Raw genomic sequence first — 25,453 nt, 5'->3', positions numbered from 1 at the left:
GTTTTGGTCTCCTTGCTTAAGGAGGGATATACTTTCATTGGAGGCAGCTCAGAGAAGGTTCACTAATTTGATTCTTGGGATGAACGGATTGCCTCATGATGATAGGTTGAGCAGGTTGGGCATATACCTATTGGGATTTAGAAGAATGAAAGATGACCTTTTGAATCATAAGATTTTGAGGGGGTCTGACAGGGTAGATGCTGAGAGGATGTTTTCTCTTGTGGGAGAATCTAGAACTGGGGGGCTCAGTTTGAAAATAAGGAGTCTTCCATTTAAGGTCAAGATGAGGAAGAGTTTCTTCTCCAAGAGTGTTGTTAATCTTTGGAATTCTCTACCCCAGAAAGCAGTGGAAGCTGGTTCATTGAATATGTTAAAGGCTGAGTTGGACAGATGTTTGTTCTACAAGGGAGTCAAAGTTTTGGGGGGCAAGCCGAAAAATGGAGTTAAGGCCACAATTAGATCAGCCGTGATCTTACTGAATGGTAGAGCAGACTCAAGGAGCAAAATGGCTTACTCCTGCTCCTAGTTCTTATGTTATTTTCCCTATGTTTACTGAACACATTGTGACCAGGAATATTTAATAACCAGTCCTGTCATTTTTGAGTCAGGTCTCTGTTATTGCCACAACATCATGGTCGGAATTTTACGAGGTGGTGGTGGGGGGCATGTTATTCAAGCCAACCCACCACCCACCTTGGAAGGAAAGTTGATGCCCGCCTGCCTACCATATTATGGGGACTGGGTCAGGGGTGAGTGTGAGACAAGTGGGCTAGACACACATGTCACCGAAAACACCCTTGGCAAGGAGCCTAAAAATCCAGCTCCATATTTCTACGTGGCTACCTGCACCTTCAGCTCACCTACCTTATTTACCTCACTCTGCATGCTTACTTTTACACATTTTAGTCTTATTGAATTTCCTTTTTACTCTGAACCTACCTATTATCTAAATGTTTTGCAGGTCTCTGCTAGTGTCATACTACTTCTTATGCTAAGGCTATCTGTCTGTTCCAATTCTTTATGCATTTGATTTTCCTCTCTAATGTCACTAGCAAATGGCCCTGCAAGGACATTAGTCCCAGATCTGTCCAGGTGCAATCCTACCAGTCTGTGCATGTCCCATCTACCCTGGAACCAGTCCCAATGTCCCAGGAATCTATAACACCCACTCCTGCATCATCTCCCCAGCCATGAATTCATCCTCTCTATCCTCCTATTTCTATATTTATTAGGGAATGATGTAGGAAGTAATCCAGAGATTATTCCTTTTGAGACCTTGCTTCCTAGTTTTTTTCCTAATTCCCTAAAATCAGTCTACAGGGCCTCAATCCTCTTTCTATCTATGCTGTTGGTACCAATATGGGCTGGGATTGCTGGTTGTTCACCCTCCCGACTCAGTGTACTCTACAGCTGCTCATTGCATCTTTGGCCCTAGCATCAGGGAGGCAACATACCATCCTGGATTCACATCTGCAACTGCAGAAACACCTCCCTTAACTATTGAATCTTCTATCACTATTGCTTTTCCAATATTCCTCCTCTCCCCTTGTACAGCAGAACCAATCATAATGCCATGCACTTGGTGCTGGCTGCACTCCCCAGAGGAACCATCACTCATACCAATATTCAGAACTGATACCAGTTGGTAAGAGAGATGCACACAGTTGACTCCTATACTAAAACAAAAACAAAAACAGAATTACCTGGAAAAACTCAGCAGGTCTGGCAGCATCGGCGGAGAGGAAAAGAGTTGACGTTTCGAGTCCTCATGACCCTTCGACAGAACTTGAGTTCGAGTCCAAGAAAGAGTTGAAATATACGCTGGTTTAAGGTGTGTGTGTGGGGGGCGGAGAGAGAGAGAGAGAGAGAGGTGGGGTGGGGGTGTGGTTGTAGGGACAAACAAGCAGTGATAGAAGCAGATCATCAAAAGATGTCAACAACAATAATACAAAAGAACACATAGGTGTTAAAGTTAAAGTTGGTGATATTATCTAAACGAATGTGCTAATTAAGAATGGATGGTAGGGCACTCAAGGTATAGCTCTAGTGGGGGTGGGGAGAGCATAAAAGATGTAAAAAAATAAATAAATAAATAAAATATTTTTTTTTCCTTTTTCTCTTTTTATAATGGAAATAGGTGGGAAAAGGAAAATCTATATAATTTATTGGAAAAAAAAAGAAAAGGAAGGGGGAAACAGAAAGGGGGTGGGGATGGGGGAGGGAGCTCACGACCTAAAGTTGTTGAATTCAATATTCAGTCCGGATGGCTGTAAAGTGCCTAGTCGGAAGATGAGGTGTTGTTCCTCCAGTTTGCGTTGGGCTTCACCGGAACAATGCAGCAAGCCAAGGACAGACATGTGGGCAAGAGAGCAGGGTGGAGTGTTAAAATGGCAAGCGACAGGGAGGTTTGGTGCCAGACCTGCTAAGTTTTTCCAGGTAATTCTGTTTTTGTTTTTGTTTTGGATTTCCAGCATCCGCAGTTTTTTTGTTTTTATTTTTTGACTCCTATACTAACTGCCTTGTCCTCTTTGACTGCCTTGTGGTCACACATTCCCTCTTTGCCTGAGCTAACCATCCAGAAATGAGCTATCCTTGTGGTTCCCAGACTTGCAGATGGATAGTGCTGCCAATTGCTGCTCAAACTCTGAAACCCAGAGCTCACCCTGCTTCAGCTGATGACATTTCCTGCTCATGTGATTGTCTAGGACACGGAAAGTTATTATGTGTAATCATATGATACCATTCTTCATGTTGAATATCATAATCTTTGACCTGTATCATGTATTCTGAGTATAAAATCATGTTCAGCATGACTTAAGTATAATGATAAAGACACGGACACTATTATTCTTTAAAAGCTATTCTATATATTGTACTCCTGAAGATGCTTATAAACTGCTCTATAATGTTAGAGGAATTGAACCTTTCAGTTCAGTTATAGCCTTATAGCTGTAGCGTCTTTCTTTCTATGTCCTGTATGTAAATAGCAAAGAAAACCATTACTATTCAGGTAACAATTTGCTGTTATCTTCTGTTGATGTCTTTTTGTATTACAACTTGGTTCCTAACTGGTTTACTTGTTAAGCATGGTAAATGACAGAATATATTTGCTAAATATTATCTTATAATGTAGTAGTGAAATCTAAGTATTTCTCTTAAATGGTCCTGATGTATTTAATAAAATATTGAAAAATAAAGATTAGACATGTTGCCACAAACAGTTTAGAGTAAGGACAATGTTAAATCAATTTTCATTCTTACCATGAATTGAAAAGCAAAATTTCAGTTACGAACAGATACATTATTGCATCCAACCTTGTATCTATTTTACTGTAACTTTTTCTTTCAGGTGCCAGAGTTTAACACATCTGAGACTGCGTTACTGTGGACGTTTAACTGATAGTGGGATTGAATGGTTAGGAAACTTATCTTCTCTGACCACCATTGACCTAACAGGAACCAACATACAAGAGCAGGTTAAAAGCATTTTTCTAAAATAATGGTATTTATCTAAAAAATCATGTGGCATCATACTCAAACAGCATTCTTTAGAACATGAAAAAGCCTTATGTCTGAAAACACTTCCTAAATGGAAAGAACTACAGAACTATAGGGAAAGAACAGGGCAGTGGAACTGATTAGGTAGTTCTTTCAGAGTTGGCACAGACAAGATAGGCTGAATAGCCTCTTTCTGTACTGTATAGTTTATGGAGCAGTGTCTTGGGGCAGTTTAAGTCAGACCTGTAGAGTGATGCCAACTTTCTCCCATTGCTTATCGGAGCTGCCATCGTCTTTTCACCAGTGCAACCAGATTACTGACTCAATACCATTTCCTCCTCCAAAACCAGATCTAGACCTCAAACATTTAGTCCCAGGGCACCTATTCATAGTTCCAAAAGCCACATACAGGTCTACTGCTAGAAACACCCTTGGAGTTCCTTAAAACCAAATTTTTAGCACTTTTAAAATAACAATTCAAGAACTTTAATCTGATTGTCAAAAATGGCTGTGAATGTGACTTTTGGGACTGCAGGGGTAGCCTCAGGAATCAAAGTTGATGATCAAGTACCAGCTACAATAGGCGTGGCATGAAATTGGCATAGGGAGTATGGGGCCAATGGGCTTTGGTAGAGGGGCATGGATTGGCATGGAGTATGGGGCAGTGGGGTGTAGGTAGAGGGGCATGAGTTGGAATGGGGGCAATGGGAGGTGGGTGGGGTGCATGGTTTGGCATAGAGGGTGAGGGCCATGGGAGTGGGTGGGAAGCATGTGTTAGCATGGATGGAACATGGAGTGTGGGGGGAGAAAAGCGAGGGCTGAGGATTTTTAAAAAAATATTTAAACACAGTTCTGAAGCATGGAAGCAGGCCTTACACCCAGCCCGCTTTTACATCTGGCAGCCTTCGTGCTTGTTCCGGGGTCGCCTGCCCAAATTCTATTTCAGCCCACCCCCTACTGACTGAATATCCGACCTGCGGGTGATATTTTTAAAGGTCGGATTCTCCAAGCTGGGAAATCTCCCGACTCTGTGAATCTGACCTGGGGACGAAAATCTGGGCCAACATATTTTCAATCAAACCCAAAATGTAGACTGTGAGCTTTAATATTCAGGGGTCATAAAAGTTCTGTCACTTCTTAAAACCTCAATGAATTGCCCAGTGAAAGAAGTACAATTGAACTTTATTTTAGATGGCATGTGATGTAAATGCATTGCTCATGATATTAGAATGGATTGTATCATAAACATCCAGGGCATGGGTTGAATTATTAAAAAGTTTCATTATAATGTTAAAATAAGGATCCCAAGCTGATTGTGGCACCCCTTTAGAAATTTGGTAAACTCACCCAGCAAATCAAGTTGCTTACAGTCAGCTCATCCCCTCTATATGGGTCTGTGCCCAGTTTCCTGACAGCAGTCATGACTCATTTGTCCTGCACCAGTTTATTCCAATAATCTAGACTGCTGATTTCTTGATATATATATTTCAAACTTTCTTTTAATATCAATTTTTTTTTTTGTCAGGGTTTAGAAGGTCTTGCTCACAACAGGAGGATAAGGGAGTTCACAGTAGCAGAGTGCTCAGGGGTCATTGATATTGGATTACAGGTAAAAAGTCACTTCTGTTATCAGAAACGTATAACTATTTAGTTTTAATCAATGCCTGATAGGAAGATTCGTTACCATACTTTTCTGAATATAAAATGCCTCAAATATAACATGCACTCTGATTCTCATGAATGGAGAGTCAAATTTGCCTTATCACCATGTGTAATGCACACACAGTATGTGACACACATACACATTACTCAGTGCAGCAGTGAATCATCTGAAAGGCTTTTTATGGTTTTCTCACAAGCAAATCATTTACACAGGAGCTCGGCGCAGTAAGTTACATATGCAAGGTGTTCATAAGCCTCCCATCCAAGTAATAAAATAAAAGCAAAATACATCAGATGCTGGAAATCTGAAGTAAAAACAGAAACCCCCCCCCCCCCACACAAGTGTCAGTCTATATCTTGTTCTCTTGTTTTGCTCTCAGACAGCGCTGATCCTTTCTCTGCTATTAACACATTAGGCTATTTTGCTTTCAGACAGTGCTGACTTTTATTCTGCTATTTAACACCTGCTCTGTACCAAAGCTTTCATCTTTATGATATCATTACCACTCCCTTTGTCTTGTGTTCCATGGCATCTTTGTCATTTAATCACTCTTGCCCTCTAACCTATCCCTGACTTTCTATTTTGCTTCACCTGCCACACCACCCTTTTCCAATAGAATAAAACCCATCGCATTTCTACCTCTCTCCAGTTCCGAGGAAGAGTCATATTAGACTCGGAACATCAACTCTGTTTCTCTCTCCACAGATGCTGCCAGACCTGCCGAGTTTTTCCAGCATTTTCTGTTTTATTCCCATCCAAATATGCTTGGAATTGGAGTTGCTCAGTTTCTTTCCAGGGGCAGATGCATGAACATGGCACCTATCAAACTAATCAGCCTAGCTGAATTTGCTTGCTAATTGTTTATTTTTGTTAACAGAGCAATTCCCTATGGTGGGCACCTTGTATAAACTGGGATTCTTTGTACTAATGTTTTGAATTAAAAATTTTAACTCTTAACAAGCAGTAAAGAGAATAAGTTATCCTGCAGCCTTCCAGCTTAAGTTATTGAAAACCATGGTAAAAGCAGCAGTATGGAAATTCCATCTTAATGAGACAAATGTTAGACTTTGGGTTCTTGATCATTACTTTCAAAAATTAAGTTTATAAGTGCCAAAAATTAATGAAAACAAAAAGGCGATTCTCATTTATGCCTTTAAATCGCGAAAAATTTAAAAGAAATACCATCGAAATGCTACATTTCTAGTGTGTATGCCTTATTATTTACAACACATCCAAAAAGATGCTTTTGACCAGCAGTTTAAAAAAAATTGTTTTGTTACCACTTATAATAGGTCACCCTAACTTCTGGATAAATCTGAAGGGAAAAATATGCATATTATATTTGGAAAATTGCAGTAATATTGTTCTACTTTGTTATATTATTTGTCTGAATATTTATTGTAACCTACTTTATCTGCAGTTTGTTGTATCAAATGTTTGGCTAATTTGTTAAATAAGATGAACCTATTCTAATGCACATTGAATCCATAAATTTTTCCAAAAGGGAACTCAAGTTTTTTTGTTGCTGGAGAAGGTAGAGGCTTATAAACTGAAAGGGTGATTTTAACCATACCTGCTTGGCAGAAACCAGGTGGATAGCCAACTAAAATTATCCAGGAGATCTAGCTGCCAACATCCACATTCATTCCTATGTCTCTTTTTTTAAACTTGCTCTTCTGATCAAGTGGCAAGGAAACATGCAGGAAACCAGTGGATCCTATTTAAATATGTGCATTGGTGTCCAATTATGCTATTGGGGGCTGACTACAGTTTTAATCTGTGGCCATGAGTGGGGAAGCCATTCTGGTTTTCCAAATTTATGAAAATAATTTGACACAATACAGTTACTGTTTGCTTTCTCTCTCTGGTAATGCCCCATTCAAAACCTAGAAAGTACAAAAAGTTACCTTGGAACAAAATCAAATTCAAATGTAATTAAAAGTCAGTATTTAAACAAGATCACCCAATAGAGACCATAGTGCACTTCTGCTTCTTATTCAAACATTATTCTTAATGATGGCCTTTAGTCATAAGTACTATGATGTCTATGCAGTCCAACAAGTGGGGGCTAAATTTCAGTTAAAAGTTATTTTTAATGTCTTGGGTTTCCCTCTTCTCTCAGTTATTTGAAAATTGCCCATAATATTCATCCAAATGAAAACAGAATAAATGCTATTATGTTCTTCACAATGAGACTATTGATATTCATGCAGGCAGTACCTGCCTATGGTGAAGTTCACATTAAAGTCCGGATTAGCAGAGCTATACCAAGTGTCTGTGGGTGAGAAGTCCACCCTGTTTTTTGAGTGCTATGTGTACCATTTGAAATCCAGAATGGTGTCCACAGTGTATGTGAACCTTCTAATGTGAAGTGTGCTGGGCATCATCTTGGTAAAGACATTACCACACAAAGGGCTTGATTTTATCAGCCCTCTAGAGATGGACTAGGAGGCGGGGGCATCCAAAAAATGGCAAAGGAAGTTAAGAGGTTGTTGTGGTGGGTGGAGTACTTGCTGCCATTGCATTTTACCAGCAGTGAGGAAGGTAGAGGATGATCCTTCTGTCCAAACACCAATTGTGCCACTTAAGTGACCAATTAAGGACCTTTTTGCACTGCTGCTGACATTTTACCAGCAGCATGTGGGCTCTCCACATCATGGTGAGGCTGCCTGATAAATTCTGACAGTCTCCCTGTGGGCTATGGTCCACAAAGGGCCCTGGCGGCAATGGCCACCCCACGGCAATCACCCCTTGGCCTCACCAACTCCTCCACAGCCCTTGCCAAAGCTGCCTGACTTGTCCCAGTGACTCTCCACCCCACACCTTGTTGCAAGGGCAGCGTCCATCACTGCAACTGGCTGGGTGCAGTCCCAGCAATGGCCATCGTTTTTGGTGCTATGGCTGAGATCTAAGCTGTTGGCCCTCTGATTGGTTGGCAGCTCATGGGGGTGGGTTCATGTCTTTTAAAGGAACAGGTGTCCCATCAGCAACTATTTAACTGCTTGATGGACCTAAAATGTGGCTGTGGGTCCCCAAATGGCTGAGCCAAGATTGCCCATGGCTTTCTGGCTCATAGTCAGGCCCCCTGCAACACCAACAAAATTCACTCCACAGTTCGTATCCACTGAAAGAATTTAGAACAATCAGATCTTGCAACACTGATTTGACACCACATTGCTATTTTGGAGTTCTATGCTGCAGCCAGTGCCCTCTCGCATTTGAACAAGTGTTAAGCAGCATGAAGGATCCCCCCATCAGCATTTAAAGGCTTATCAGCCACATACAGGTTAGTTGCTGGTTCTGGCTGTTACTTCATTTCTACACATTTTTGGTATTTTCCTAATTCCATAGGGAGTGGTATAGCAGGTGCTGACTTTAAGGTTTCTACACAAACTAGACATGGGTGTAGGTCTTCCTGTTGGAACTAAGCATGACTGGGATATTAAGTTGAAGCCATATAGAGCATGACAAGTTGTTAGGAGAGGGAGGAGGTGAAGGGCTTTCAGCAGGGTACCATAACCATCCAGGGTATTCAGGGAGCAATTCTTCTACCTGAACCTTAACAAGTTTGAAATATCTGGGCTTCACGATGAAGGTGTCACTTAAATCTGCCAGCTGCTGCAGCCACAACTGCAATCTCAGAGCAGAGCAATGGTTGTGAAGGAGACTGTGGTGAAGAAATTTCATGCATCTGGCTCCTTCCAGGTTGGTGCTGAAGATATTAGCAACATCTCGCAGTTTGCAGTGCACTGTTGCACTGAGGTTCTTATACATCTCATTCCCTCTTGCCTGAGGGAAGTAGGCAGAGCAAGCTCAACAATTTGCAAGGTTTGCAGGCTTTTTCTTTGGTGCAGGTTGTCCACCACTGCACTTCTATCGCTTTGCAGGCACCACATGTCAACTCTGCCATGTACTGGCACTAAAGGTGTCTCACTGTCTCAACGTGTAGATGGTAAGTGACCCTATGCACAGCATCAAGAATGGCCAATGCCCAGTATCCTGGCAGTAGTCATGATGGCTTCTGTGACAGAATGCTCTACCAGCTGTATTTTAGCCACTAGGTTAACTACTGGGAGACAAGGGATATCTGCTGATGACCTGTCTCATGACTCTGGTTCCGAGCCCTTGCAATCATGTGTAGCATATATACAAGGAGAGCTATGCTGCCACAATAAATGTGATACAGCAGACTATTGGTGCGCTGAAGCAACGATTTCACTGCCTAGACTGCTGTGGAAGATCCTTGCAATTTTCAACTGAGTGGTGTATGCTCCATACTGCATGCTGCACAACATCACCATTATGAGAGATCAGCCCTTGCCACCACAAATCAGGGGAGGAGCTGAGGAGAGGAAACATGAGAGGAGAGGGAAGAAGAAGAGCAGTTACAACCTACACAATCCCTTGTTGCCTGGGCTGTATATAACGATCATTGAAACGTAGAACAGATACGGCATAGAAGGAGTCCATTCAACCTGTCACGTCCATGCTGGTTCTGTTTTAGAGCCACTCAGCTAGTCCCACTCCCGACCTTTTCATTCCCTCTTGCCTGAAAGAAGTAGGCAGAGCGAGCTCAACGATTTGCAAGCTTTGCACTGCAAGGTTTTCTCTTTGGATAATTATCCAATTGCTTTTTAAAATCCACAATTGAATCTACCTACCCCACACTCTAAAGCAGTGCAAGTGTATTCCACTTGTTGCATAAAAAAAGTTTTCCTCATGTTGCCTCTGGTTTTTTTGCCAATCACTTTAAATTGTGTCCCCTGGTTCACAACCCATCCATCAATGGGAACAGTTTCTCCTCATCTCTGTGCAGACCTCTGATGATTTTGAACACCTCTATCAAATGTCCTCTCAACCTTCTCTTCACTAAAGAGAACAGTCCCAGTTTCTCTAATCTATCCTCATAACTGAAGTCTCTCATCCCTAGGACCTTTTTTGTAAATCTTTCCTGCACCGTCTCCAATGTCTTTACATCCTTCCTAAAGTAAGGTGCCCAGAATTGAACACAATAACCCAGTTGAGGCTGAACCAGTGTTTTATCTAAGTTCACCATAACTGCCTTGCTTATATCTCTATTTATAAAGCCTCGGATCCCTATGACTTATCAACTACTTCATCAACCTGCACTACCACCTTCAACAATTTGTACCCATATCTCTAGGTTCCTCTGCCCCTTCACCACTTTAGAATTGTATTGTTTATTTTATATTGCATTATGTTGTCCTTCCTACTGAAATGTATCTCTTCGCACTTGAATATGGGCCACGGGCTCAAAAAGAGGAGTTCTTGCCAATTTTTCTTTTTCCTCACCCAGGGACACCAACCTGGCTACATCTACTAGTTGAAGTGAGACTAGGGGAACATGTCTGATACTCTTTTGATCTTTTAGTTTGGTATCACCTATGTTGTACTTATCCACAAAATCTTTTACAGAGCATTCTTCCATTTCTGGCCTTTAACATTTGACTATTTACCTAGTATTCCCCCACCACACAAATCGTTTTCTTCCCCAGTACATAAAAATATGTAATGTAATATAACCCATTGGTCTTTAGCCTAATGATGAGTTCTAAATGGGGGAATTATTTTGAGATCAGGAAACCCAGAAGGTTGTTCATGGGTGCCACATCTCAAATCACTAAGATTGAAATCATTCGATCAGCTTCCCTCATTTCCCCTTGCCCACCACACCAAATTTCCTCTAAAGTTCCCTCCTCCTCCTACCTTGAACTTGAATCTCTAATTTCACTCCTATCTCCCCTCTCTGAATTCATTTTACCCATGAGACCAGCCTCCTGCTCTTTCAACCCTTTTCAAATAAACTGAATCACGAATTGTTACAGTACAGAAGGAGGCCATTCAGCTCATCATGTCTTCACCAGCTCTCCAAATGAGCAATTCACCTATTGTCATTCTCCTGTCTTCTCCCCGTACCCCTGCACATTATTTCTTTTCAGATAACGGTCTAATTCCCTTCTGAATGTCACAATTGAACCTGCCTCCACCATTCTCTCAGGCAGTGCATTACAGAGCTTAACCACTTGCTACATGAGAAGATTTTCCTCATGTTGCTTTTGCTTCTTTTGCCGATTACTTTAAATCTGTACCCTCTTGTTCTCAATCCTCTCACAAATGGGTACAGCTTCTTCCTATCTACTCTGTCCAGACTTCTCATGATTTTGAATGCCTCTACTAAATCTCCTCTCAGCCTTCTCTTCTCCAAGGAGAACTTCTCCTGTCTATCTTCATAATTCAAGTTCCTCATCCCTGAACCATTCTCATGAAGCTTTTCTGCACTCTCGCCAATGCCTTCACATTGTTCTTAAAATACAGTGCCCTGAACTGGATACAATACTCCAGCTCAGGCTGAACTAACGTCTTATACAAATTCAGCATAGCCTCCTTGTTCTTTTACTCTGTGCTCCTATTCATAAAGCTTAGGATACTCTCTCAACCTGTCCTGCCACCTTCAATAATTTTTGCACATGTACACACAGGTCCTTCTGTTCCTGCATCCTTTTAGATTTGTACTCTTTAGATTATCTTGTCTTTCCATTTTCTTCCTAACAAAATGATTCACTTCACATTTCTCTGCATTGAACGTCATCTGTCACGTTTCCATCCATTCCACCAATTTGTCTATGTCCTTTTGAAGTTCTGCATTATCCTTGTCACAGTTCATAATGCTGTCAAGTTTCGCATCATGCATAAATTTTGAAATTGTGCCCTGAATACCAAAGTCTAGCTCATTTAGGAAGAGCAAGGGTCCCAACACTGACCCTTGGGGAACTCAGCTACAAACCTTTCTCCAGTCTGAAAAACATCCATTAATCATTACTTTCTGTTTCCTGTCACTCAGCCAATTTTGAATCCATGTTACTACTGTCTATTCCATGAGCTATAACTTTGCTCACATTTCTGTTGTGGTATTTTTGGAAGTCTGTGGATGTCATATAGACAGCATTGCCCTCATCAACCCTTGTTAAACACGATTTTCTCTTAACAAATCCATACTGGCTTTCCTTAATTCACCTGCATTTGTCCATGTGACTATTAACTTTGTTCCCAATTATTGTTTCTAGAAGTTTCCCCACAGCTGAAATTAAACTGACTGGCCTGAAGTTGCCAGGCTTATCTTTATACCATTTTCTGAACAATTTTTTGAGCAATTCTCCAGTCCTCTGGCACCACCCCTAAGTCTAAGGACGTCTGTAAAGAAATGGCCATGCCTCTAAAATTTTCACTCTCACTTCCTTCTGTATCCTTAGATGCATCTCATCCAGTCCTGGTGCTTTGTGAACCTTAAGTATAGACAGCCTATCTAATATCTCCCCCTTATCAATTTTAAATCCTTCCATTGTATTAATTACCTCTTCTTTCACTGTGGCCTGGGTAGCATCTTCTTCTTTGGTAAAGACAGGTGCAAAGTATTCGTTTAATACCTCAGCTGTTCCCTAATCAGCCCTACTCCTTCTTTTCACACCATTTTACTATTTATATACCTATAATAGACTTTGGGATTCCCTTTTATGTTAGCTGTCAGTCTCTTTTCATACTTCCTCTTTGCTACTCTTATTTTCTTTTTCAATTCCTCCCTAACCTTCTATATTCAGCCTGGTTCTCCGTCAACCTGACATCAGTCATAAGCACACGTTTTCTTTTTTATCTTAATCTCTTTTTGTCATCCAGGGAGCTCTGGATTGTTCTTTGTTTGCCCTATCTTTCCCCCTTGAGGGAATACCTTGACTGTGCCTGAACTATCTCTTCTTTGAAGGTAGCCCATTGTTCAGCTACTGTTTTTCCTGCCAACCTTTGAGTCCAATTTATTTGGCCCAGATCCATTCTTATTCTATTGAAGTTGGCTTTCCTCCAATGAATTATTCTTACTCTAGATTGTTCTTTGTCCTTTTCTATAGCCAACTTAAACCTTATGATACAATAATCACTGAACTCTAAATGTTCTCCTACTGACATTTGATCCACCTGGTCCACCTCATTCTCAAGAACCAGATCTGGCAGTACTTCCTCTTTTGTTGAACTGGAAACAAACTGCTGTAGAAAATTTTCCTGAACACACTCTGGGAACTCTTACCCCTCCCTCTCTGTTCTTCTTGCACCACTCTGTAATTTCCTTGCAAATTTGTTCCTCTACATTGTTCTCACTTGTTGGTGACCTATAGCTACACTGAGCATTTTTTGTTCCTTATCTCCAGCCACATAGATTCTGTCCTTGATCCTCTGGGATATCCTCTCCCTTCAGCACTGCAATCCTCTCCTTAATCAAAGCTGCCACTCCTCCCCTTTTTTTTCTTTCCTATCTTTCCTGAACATTTTGTTTCCAGGAATATTTAACACCCAGTCTTGCCCTTCATTCAGCCAGGTCTCTGTTACAGCCACAAAACCATATTTCCACATGTCAATCTTACCATTCTTATTAAATCATCAATCTTATTAACCAAGCATTCAAACATGTGCACGTCAACCATGTTTTAGACTTTATTACTTTCTCCCGGCAAAGGTTTGGGAGAGAAAGTGGTGAGGGGGGGGGAGTCGGGTAGGGAAGCGGCGAGTGACAGAAACAAACAGGGAAGCGGTGAATGAGAGAGTCAAGCAGTGAAGCAGCAAGAGCCGGGCAGGGAAGTGATGAGTGAGAGAATGTCAGCAAAAGGGAGAGAATTGGCCTGCAGGAGAGGTGGTGGGCAGATGGTCAATAGAAAAAGTTAGAATATTTTTGGCCAAAAGCCAGGTGTCAACTTATACTTGGGATCGACTATTACATGAGTAAATGTGGTATCTCTCTCAGTAATCCATGCACCTGGATATCCCTCTGTGATATTTCCTCCTGGTTCCCACACCCCTGCCAAGTTAGGTTAAATCCTCCCCAATACCGCTATCATCCCCCCCGCCAAGGAATTCAGTCCCTGCTCTATGTAGATAAAACCCATCCAGCCTGTACTGGTTTGATCTATCCCAGAGCCTTTCCCAATGTCCCAAGGATCTAAGCCCTCCCTCCTGCACCATCTTTACAGCCATGCATTCGTCTTTTTTATCCTCCTATTTTTACACTTATTTGCACATGTTACTGGGAATAATCCAGAAATTACAATTTTTGAGGTCCTAATTGCTAATTTCCTACTTAGCTCACTAAATTCTAACTGCAGGACCACATTCCTCTTTCTGCCTATGTCATTCGTATCAATGTGCACCACAACTGCCAGCTGTTCTCCCTCCCACCTCAATGTTCTGCAGCCGTTCAGTGGCATCCTTGACCCTGGTACCAGGGACGCAACACACCATCCTTGATTAACATCTGCATTACAAACCTGTCTATTCTCCTAACTATTGAATCGCCTATTACTATTGTTCTTCAGGTCTTTCTTGTATCCCCTTGTACAGCTGAGCTGCCTGCGGTGCCATGGACTTGGTTCAGCCTGCACATTCCAGATGAACCATCACTCTTATCAGTAGTCAGAACTGAATACTGGTTGGAGAGTGGGATGCACTTAGGGGACTCCTACACTACCTGCCTGTTTCTACTTGATTGATGATCACTCATTCCCACCGTCCCTGCATACTCTTAAGCTGTAGGGTGACCACATCTATAAATGTGCTATCCACGAAGCTCTCAACCTCATCAATGCATCGCAGTGATGCCAGCTGCTGCTCAAGTTCCAAAACCCAGAGCTCAAACTGCTACAACTGACAAGCGGTTATTGAGACATGGGTGCAGCCTGGAGTTCCCACATAGCACAGGAATGGGACAAGGCCCTGAGAAATTCCTGAAGCTCTATGTGGTTCCTGTGCACTCTAGAGGTTAGAGAAGCTCTACCCTTAGTTAATAACCTTGCTACTGATAATAAACCTTACTATTGCAAATAAACCTTTACCAAAACCTCACCACGATTAATAAATCTTAACAATACTAATAAATCTTACTAATACTGATAAACCCACCTAATACTGAATACACCTTATTAGCAGTTATAAACCTTACTTTAAAAAGACAAGACTCATCAACTGTTATTTATACTTAATAGTTTTAACATTTTTTAATCTGCCAGTTGTTTATACTCGGTCCCTAAGCAAAAATGCTCACCAGTTTTTTTTTTCTGCAGTCACCAGTTTCTTAATTCCCTTCTGCCTGCATCTCTTAATTAGTTATAAAGTAGCTACTTAAGTGTTATTTAAAAATTTAACTTCTTCTGATTTCCAGATATTTACAGACACTCCCTAACAGCAGTTACTCACCAACCAATCAGCTTAGGGCTTTCCTGTGTTGTCACTGTTTGATTTTTTTTTTAATTCAGCATGTGCCAACTCCTGAAGGTAGCACAAGTCCACCTTTCTGCCCCCACCTCTCCCATCTGTCTCTAGGTAAATGGAGTCCCCCAAGCCTGGGTCTCAATTTATTCCATCCTCTGTGGGTCCCAAGCAGGCCTGCCTTTCTGCCGCTGCCCAACCTCCCTTCCTGGCTCTCATGTTAGCTGGTATTGTTAACAATTCTCTCTCTTCCTACTTTCCTCCAAATCCACCATTATTACCCTTCTCCTCAAAAAAGGCAACCATTTACCCTTGTGTCCTTGCAAACTACTGCCCCATGTCCACCTCCCTTTCCACTCCAAAGTCCTTGGATGTGTTGTCATCTCCCAAATTTGGGTCCATTTTTCCCAGTACCTTTCTTTATTCATTCATGGATGTGGACATTGTAGCAAGGCCAACATTTATTGCCCATCCCTAACTGCCTCTGAGAAGATGGTGGTGAGCTGCCTTTTTGAACTGCTCCAATCCTTGTGATGTAGGTACATCCACATGCTGTTATAGACGGGGTTTCACGATTTTGACCCAATGATAGTGAAGTGATGATGACATACTTCTAAGTCAAGATGGTATATGACTTGGAGGAAAACTTGAAGTGGTAGTATTTCCATGCTCCTAGTGTCCTTATTCTTCTCCGTAGTGGAGTATAGAAGATGCTGTTGAAAGAGCCTTGGCCAGTTGCTACAGTGCATCTTGTAGATAATATACACTGCAGCTGCCTTGTGCCATTGGTGGAGGGGGTGAATTGTGGGTCAGGTGCCAATCAAGTAAGCTGCTTTGTCTTGGGTGGTGTTGGGCTTTTTGAATGTTCTTGGAGCGACACTCATCCAAGCAAGTAAGGAGTATTCCTTCAGAGTCCTACTTTGTACCTTGTGGATTGTGGACAGACTTCAAAGAGTTAGGAGGTGAGTTACTCACCACAGAATGCCCAACCTCTGACCTGCTCTTGTAGCCACAGTATTTATATGGCTAGTCCAGTTTAAGTTTATGGTCTATGGAAACCCCCAGGATGTTGATGGTGGGGAATTCAGCGATGGTAATGCTATTAAATGTCAATGGGAGATGTTTTGATTCTCCCTTGTTTGAGATGGTCATTGCCTGGCACTTGCATGGCCCAACTGTTATTTGCCACTTATCATTTCAAACCTATCTGTTGTCCATGTCTTGCTGCATGTGGTCATGGACTGCTTCATTATCTGGAGAATATGAATGCGACTGAACATCGTACAATCAATTGGAAAGCATCCCACTTCTGACCTTATGGTGGAGAAAAGGCCATTGATGAACCAGCTGAAGATGGTTGGGTCCAGAACACTGCCCTGAGGAATTCTTGCAGCAATGTCCGGAGGCTGAGATAATTAGCATCAAACAATCAGGACCATATTCCTTTGTGAGAGGTATGACTCCAACCAGTGGAAAGTTTTCAACCAATAACAAATGACTTCAATTTTACAAAGACCCTTGATGCTACACCCTGTCAAATACTGTCCACATGTCAAGGGCACTCACTCTTACCTAACCTCTGGGATTCAACTCTTTTGTCCTTGTTTGAACCAAGCCTGCAATGAAGTCTGGAGCTGAATGGCCCTGATGGAACCCAAACTATGTATTTGTGGGCAGGTCATTAATGAATAAATGCTGCTTGATAGCACCTAATGCTTGCAGTCACCATCTCACACTGTTAGAATGTTAGAAGCTATGTTAGGGTTGGGATCTACACGTGGTGAATCAGTGGGCATGAGTGAGCTGCAGCCGGGCCAAGGGGTTAGGTCAGAAATCCACAGAGGGCAGGTTACACACCAATTCTGCTGTAGGGGTCTCAGATGAGGATCTCGTTAGGGCAGACTAGAGATAAAATGCTGATTAACAAGCAGACCAAAATGCTTGGTGTATTGGCAGGCCTGACAATATAGCTTCCAGTCACTGGCTGAGAGCATGGAGAAGTCTGGCTCTACCATGGCATAGAACATCATGCAGACCCTGGAACCCAAAGTTACGGACAGGCGATAGAGAAACTGAACTTCCTTATCCTCTTTCCATCTGTCCATAAACAGAGGTGTTTTTGAATTTTTTTAAAGTAGGCTGTGGCATATTTCTCCAAACCCTCAGTTTATGTGAATAAAAGCAAAAAACTGCAGATGCTGGAAATCCGAAACAAAAACAAAAATACCTGGAAAAACTCAGCAGGTCTGACAGCATCTGTGGAGAGGAATACAGTTAATGTTTCAAGTCCGTATGACTCTTCACCAGAACTAAGGAAAAATAGAAAAGAGGTGAAATATAAGCTGGTTTAAAGGGTGGTGGGACAGATCATGTGATTCAATTTAATAAGAACTCGCAGCAAACTCACATTATGATTAACTCAGAAAGTTAGTTTATTCACATTTAAACCTGAGGGTTGGTAGTGTTTGTAACCACGCACACACACACACACACACACACACACACACAGTAAGCAGGGATAGAAAAGAGGAAGAACTACTATGGATACCAACAATAAAAGAACCACAGAAATGAATATTATTTCTCATGATTTCCAGAGCCCAAGTAATCAAAGACTAGAGGGCGTTTCCCTCATGGTGGAGTTCAGTCCAAATGAGTTTCTGGTTAGACACAGCAACACAAAAACCCTTCAAACATCCCCAGTTACTCAACACAGTGCTTCCACCAACTTTGTCAAAAATACCTCATTTGCAACTTGTTGAGTAGCCCTATAAATTGCCACAAAACAGAGTCTATCTTGCTTTCTAACATTTGTTGTTTCAGGAGTGAATAAGGAATTCATTCTGTGCACATTAGTTGTCCAATTTAGTACTTGAGTATTGTATCAGCCTGTTAATATCAGTGACATCATGATCTTGCTCTCTCAGGTGCACACAGCCATTCCAATTGCCTCACTCTGTGTGGGCCATGCTGGAAGTGGCCAGCAACAGCTTCCACACTCTTCAGGTGGGAATGATCCATTGTTGGGAAAGAGGGAACCTATGTGCAAAATCTCTCTTACTTACCTATTTAACAACTTAATTGCCTTCTCACTTCAGCCAGATGTATTCCTGACCACTCCAAACCCACCGCTGGGAAAGACAGGAGGAGGCAGAAATATGTTGGGGTTTCCTCCTGTTTCTAGACCCGCCTCCACTGGACTAGGAAAATTCACCCAATTAGTCACATCCTAGTCATAACCTGCCAATTAGAATGGATTCCCATTATCACTACTCTCTGAATCCTGCCACTCAACCAGTTTCCTGCTTGGCCTAAATAGCCAAGTGGTTATGGTACTGGGTTTGTAACCCCAAGATCAAGAGTTCAAATCTCACAATGGCAAACTATGAAACAATGTAACTTCATCTGAAACAGATAGAAATGAGTTTGTACTCGAAAGAGTTACATCTTCTTAACGCATGGCCTAAATAGCCAAGTGGTTATGGTACTGGGTTTGTAGCCCCAAGATCAAGAGTTCAACCAGTTTCCTAACCAGGCCAATAATTTGCCTTCAGTTGTATGAGCTTCAACTTTAGCTAACAGCCTCTTATGACTTTATCAAATGCCTTCTGGAAATCCATAGAAGTAAAATCCATACATATCCTTCTGTTATTACTTTAGTCATCTCTTCAAAAGCTTCAATGAGGTTTGTTAAGCATGACCTACACTTTAAAAATCCATGCCGGCTCTCTGTTATCAGCTGAAAATGTTCAGAGTGGTGAGTCACTCTATCCTTAATTATGGATTCTTATAATTTTCTGACAACAGATGTTAAGCTAACTGGTTTATAATTCCCTGTTTCCCCTCTCACCTTTCTTAAACAGTGGAGTGATATGTGCAATTTTTCAATCTAAAGAAGCAGTTCCTGAACCAAAAGATCTTTGTATGGTGATAGTTAGGATGTCTACAATGTTCTCACCTACTTCCTTTAAAACCCTGGGATGAAAATCATCTGGTCCTGGGGATTTGTCATTCTTTATTGCCATTATTTTCATCATTACTGTTATTTTGCAGTGCGATAAGTTACTCATTCACTAGTTACTGACTGACCCGGTGCCATCACTGGAGCATCACATATGGTTGCAATCCTTCGTAGCTATTTTTGGATAAACATGGGGCAGAATTTTGCCCTGGATGGGCAGGCGGGTCCCGCCGGCTCAACAGCGGGCAGGCAGCCGATCGCCACTGCTGAAATGGACCCTGCCGCCATTTTGAGTGGGCAGGTCAATTAAGGCCCACCCAGCGGGTCACCCAATGGGAAGCTTGCATGTGAAAGAGCGCACATCTCCCTGAGACTAAGTGCTGTCTCAGGGAGAGTGCTGAAAGTGTTATAAACTTAAAAAATAGAGAAATAAAAAATTATTAACATGTCCCCCTCATGTGACAATGTCACACGAAATGGGACATGTTAGTAAATATCACATAAAGTTTATTAAAGTTTTTTAAAACAGACATGAAACCTCATCCTGCCAGCTTTTTTCAGAAGCCTGCTGGGGCTCCTGGCCTGCACACCAGCCTTAAGGTTGGATGGGCAGGGCCTTTAATTGGCTTAATTATCCTGTCAATGGCCTCAATTGGCCATTGACAGGTCGGCGGGCGGACAGCTGATTTTGCTGTCTGCCCACCTTCCTGAGTATTTAACTGGGGCGGAATGGCGTCAGGGGTTCCTCCAACGTCATCCCACGTCATTTTCGCATTGGCGAGCGAGCCCCACCCCCAACTCGCCGACAGAAAAATCTGGCCATGGTTTTCATTTTGTACCATAAAGTATCACTGTGAAGACTGTGAAATTAACATAAACTTGCATTGGAGCATTTATTTTTCCAATTAGACTTCATTCTTCTGGAGTATATTTATAACCAACTAAAAGGAACCATTTCTAATAAATATATGCATGCATGTATAAATATATATATATATATAAAACACAATGAAAGTTATGAGTTAAAGCCTAGGAACTTTTAAGAATAAGAACAGAAAACTGTATGGATTGATGCAGTCAGCTGAAAAGCATTTGGAGGACAGACTCAGTTCCAATTCAGAATGAAAAGCAAATATTTCCATATAAATCATCAAGGGATGGTGGTTGACAGAATATATAATAGAGTATGGCATTTTCCACAACTTAAGGTTTCCTTATGTGTAACCGCATTTGTGTATTAAAATGTTAAACCATGGTTATCATCTGTCGATAAACTTAACAAAAGTTGGATAAAAGTAGTTTCAAATTTTTAGAGCTCTTTCTACTAATCCTAGATCTCCACCACATGTTGTTTATTGTGCATAGTGGAAGAGAATTATGCTATAAAGTTGTTCATCTGCTAGTGAACATTTATTGGTAAGCTGAAAACATTTTTAAATTTAGTGGATTTAACCAAATTCCTTGTAAACACAATTTCTTTCTCATAAGTATTTAGAATGTTATGTGTCATTTTGGGTACTCTACCTTCAAAGATTCATTGAAGAATTGGAGACAGTTGGGAGAAGAACAGGGCTAAGGGCAGTCAATAGAACCAAATATTATGTTATGGATAGGAGAGAGGCAAACTAAGCTTCTTTACCCTTTCATCGTCTGTCCATAAGCAGAGGTGTTTTTGAATTATCTTTAAAGTAGGCTGTGGCATATTTTTCTAAACCCTCAGTTTGTGTGGTCCAATTTTATAAGTAACACACAGCCACACAGCAGACTCCCTTTATGATTAACTCAGAAAGTTAGAATATTTCCACAGTCAAACCCAGGGGTGGGGGGGTGCTTGCAACCTCTCTCTCACACACACACACACACACACACACACACACACACAAACGCACACACACCCACACACGCAAATACACCCACACACGCATACACACACGCATACACACACACACATGCATACACATTGTAAGGGGAATAGAAAACAGGGAGTTTTTACAACTATAGCTAACAACAGTAAAAGAACCACAGGCATAAATATTAGTTTGTGTGATTTCCAGAGTCCAGAAATTCAAAGTCCAAAGAGTGTTTCCTTTGTGGCGGAGTTCAGTTCAGATGAATTCCTGGTTGGAGATAGCAGCAGGAATGCTTGAAAGTGAATGAGGATGCTTTTAAAATAAAACAGGCTTCAAGGAGTTACGACACAGTGACCAGCTGCTTGATCAGCCAGGTGTCCTGCTGGAGGTCTTTTCAGTTGGTGTTAATTCAGAATCTGCTTGTTTCTCAGTTCTCAATTGAATATAGAGATTTCAAAATGGTCACTCAAGTCATGTGACCTCCTTCCTCCACAATGTTTTCAGAAGGGATGTTCATCTGGCTCTGGCCTTTGTTTTATGGCTTGTAATGTCCCAGCCATTAGCCTTTGAAAGAGTCACCATCCATGTGAGGATAAAAACAAAAAACTGCGGATGCTGGAAATCCAAAACAAAAACAGAAATACCTGGAAAAATCCATGTGAGGATCCTGTTTTAGGGAGCCATTGTCTGGGCAAACCCTGTGACTACGTCAGAAGGGTAAGTTTCTCAAGATGCAAATGGCATCCATTGCTCCCTCAATGGTCCCCTTTTGAAATGGCCCATGGCAGTTCCAGGTGTGAGATGAGTCTGTTAACAACTCTGCAGGAATAATGAGTTTTGATCTCTGTGAGTCCCCTGGTTTCATGATTATAATGTCCTTCCAATAGTGTATGAGATTCCACAAGGATGAGAGGAGAACTATTTTGTTCTTGTAACTCCTGTCAGAAGCTTCCAGGACAGAAGACCAATCCTTTGAGTCATGTGACCTATAGCAGCCATCTATCAGCCATCTGGGAAGAGTGTCCTCTGCAGTCACCATCGCCGTGAAGCAGTCTGTGAAGAGTGCCCTCAGCAGTCACTGTTGCCGAATAAAAAAAATACAATGAGTGACATTACAGGAAAACAGTAAATTCATTGGTTGGTAAATAACTGCTAGTCTGAACTACCTAATTCTAAATTGATTTCAGATTAAAGGTGACTACTGGGGCCCAGGGTCAGCGGCCTAACACTTCAGCTTCAATTCAGCAAAGAGAGTGAGTCCCAATTGATTTAAAAAAATGTATTTTGAATCTCTATTCTAACTTGCTTTAAAATGAAAGATAAATAGGATAAATACTTTACAGATTGATAAACTAAAGACAAGTAGGAAATTTAAAAACAAATTGAAAAACTAATGAAATAAAATAGAGATGCAGGGCCAGGCGATGTGTTGCAGATGCGTGATGTGGGAGCTGGTGGACTACATTGTGGTTCCTAGTGACCACATCTGTAGCAAATGTTGGTTGCTCGAGGAACTCCGACTCAGAGTTGATGGGTTGGAGACTGAGCTTCTGACACTATGACACATCAGGGAGGGGGAGAGTTACCTGGACACTGTGTTTCAGGAGACAGTCACATCCCTTAGTTTAACAACCTTAAATTCGGCTAGTGATCAGGGACAGGAGGGTGTGGCTATGATTTGAGGCAGGTAAAGGGATCCAGTAAGTAGCACTGCAGGAGTCTCAGCCCTTGCCCTTATCCAACAGGTTTGAGAATCTTGCTCCCTGTGTGGACAAGAACGGGGACTGTAGGGAGGATGAGCAAACTGACCATAGTACCGTGGTACAGGGAGCCATTCAATTGGAGAGAGAAAAGAGAAATGTAGTTGTAATCGGGGATATTATAGTTAGGGGAATAGATACTGTTCTCTGTAGCCAGGATCGAGAGTCCCGATGGCTGTGTTACCTACCTGGTGCCAGGGTTAAGGATATCTCATCTAGGCTGCAGAGGAACTTGGAGTGGGAGGGGAAAGATCCAGTTGTAGTAGTCCACATAGGTACTAACGATATAAGTAGAATGAGGAAAGAGGTTCTGCTGAGGGAATAAAAGCAGCTAGGGGCTAAATTAAAAAGCAGAACCAAAAAGCTAATAATCTGTGGATTACTACCTGAGCCATGAGCTAATTGGCACAGGGTCAATAAGATTAAAGAGGCAAATGCATGGCTCAAAGATTGGTGTGGGAGAAATGGGTTCAAATTCATGGGACATTGGCACCAGTACTGGGGAAAGAGGGAGCTATTTCGTATGGACGGGCTCCACTTGAATCTGCTGGGACCAGTGTCCTGTCGAATTACATAACTAGGGTTGTAGATAGGGCTTTAAACTAAATAGTGGTGGGGTGGGTGTGGGGGGTTGGGGGTGGTGGGGGGTGGGGGGGGGGGGTGGTGGGGTTGGGGGTGGCGCGGTTCCAGGTGGGTGGGGGGGGCGGGAGGTTCAGTTACTTGGAAATATAAAAACTCAAAGTTTAAGGAGAGGGTAAGAGAGCAGGTTAGTGACGAGGCTGATTGTTACCAAAAAGTGAAAGGAAGGGACAGAGTGTATGAACGCCATATTGCACCAAAGAAACATAAAAGAATAGGGAAAATTGTCAATAGGGCAAACTTAAAGGCTTTGTATGTGAATCTGCGTAGCATTCAGAATAAAACTAATGAATTAACAGTGCAAATAGAGATAAATAGGTATGATTTAGTGGCGATTACTGAGACGTGGTTACAGGGAGAACAGGTTTGGGAATTGAATATCCAAAGATACTCAGTGTTTTGGAAGGATAGGCATGAACGTAAAGGAGGTGGTGTAGCTTTGTTAGTAAAGGAAGAGATCAGTGCTATAATGAGGAATGATATAGGCACTGGAGAGCAAGACTTAGAGTCAGTCTGGGTAGAAATAAGAAATAGCAAAGGTAGGAAGTCCTGCTGGGAGTAATCTATAGGTCCCCAAACAGTAGTTTAGCAGTAGGGCACATTACAAAGCAGTAAATACTGGGAGCATGTAAGAAAGGCATGGCAATAATCATAGGTGATTTTAATATGCATGTAGGCTGAACTAATCAAATTGGCAAGGGTAGCCTCAAGGGAGAGTTCATAGAGGGAACCAACCAGGGAGCAGGCTATTTTGGATTTGGTTTATGTAATGAGATGGGATTAATTAATGATCTCACAGTGAAGGATCCTCTAGGGAAGAGTGATCAAAGCATGCCAGAATTTCAAGTTCAGTTTGAGAGCGAGAAACTTGAGTCCCACACTATTGTTCTGGAGTTAAACAAAGGTAACTACATAGGCATGAGGGCAGATTTGGTCCTAGTGGACTGGGCAGGAAGACTACAAGGTAGGACAGTGATGAACAGTGGGAGATATTTAAGGAGCTATTCAATTCCTCCCAAGTAAAATATATCCCAATGAAGAAGAAAGATGGTAAGAGGGAAAAAAGCATCCATGGCTAAGCAATGAAGTTAAAGATAACTTAAAGGCAAAAACTAAGGCATACCAAATTGCGAAGGTTAGTGGCAGACTGGAAGATTGGGAAACTTTTAAAGATCAACAAAGAGTTACTAAAAAAATAATAAAAAGAGCAAAGATAAATTATAAAAGAAAACTAGTGCAAAATGTAAAAACTAATAGCAAAAGCTTCTACAAGTATGTAAAAGGAAAAAGAGTAGCTAAAGTGAATGTTGGTCCCTTGAAGGATGAGACTGGGGAGTTAATAGTGGGGAACGCAGAAATGGCAGAGACGCTCAATCAATATTTTGCCTCAGTTTTCATGGTGGAGGACATTAGTACCACCCCAATAGTAACAGGTAGTGCAGAGGGTATAGAGAAGGAGGAACTTAGAATAATCACCATTGCTAGAGAAAAAGTATTGAGCAAACTATTGGGATTAAAGGGTGACAAGTCCCCTGGACCTGATGGCCTACATCCCAGGGTCTTAAAGGAAGTGGCAGCAGAGATAGTGAATGAATTGGCTATAATATTCCAAAATTCCCTGGATACTGGAAAGGTTCCAATGGAATGAAGAAATGCTAATATAACACCCTTATTCAAAAAGGGGGGGAGGCAGAAAGTAGGAAACTATAGACCAGTTAGTTTAACATCTGTTGTTGGGAAATTGTTGGAATCCATTATTAAGGAAGTAGTAATGGGGCATTTGGAAAGTCAAAATACAATCCGTCAGCATCAGCGTGGT

General features: G+C 41.7%; 1 protein-coding gene across 1 annotated transcript in view; it reads left to right on the top strand.

Moving 5' to 3' along the window:
• The window catches only part of fbxl13 (F-box and leucine-rich repeat protein 13), a 255,100-nt gene that overhangs the window by 201,031 nt on the left and 28,616 nt on the right, over window positions 1-25,453 (top strand). The window contains 2 exon segments of the mRNA XM_041203120.1: window positions 3,350-3,476; window positions 5,024-5,107. Of these exon segments, the coding sequence (XP_041059054.1) occupies window positions 3,350-3,476; window positions 5,024-5,107 (211 nt within the window).

The sequence above is a fragment of the Carcharodon carcharias genome, chromosome 13, assembly GCF_017639515.1.
Source record: "Carcharodon carcharias isolate sCarCar2 chromosome 13, sCarCar2.pri, whole genome shotgun sequence".
NCBI lineage: Eukaryota > Metazoa > Chordata > Chondrichthyes > Lamniformes > Lamnidae > Carcharodon > Carcharodon carcharias.
This window is presented reverse-complemented; position numbering and strand designations above follow the sequence as displayed.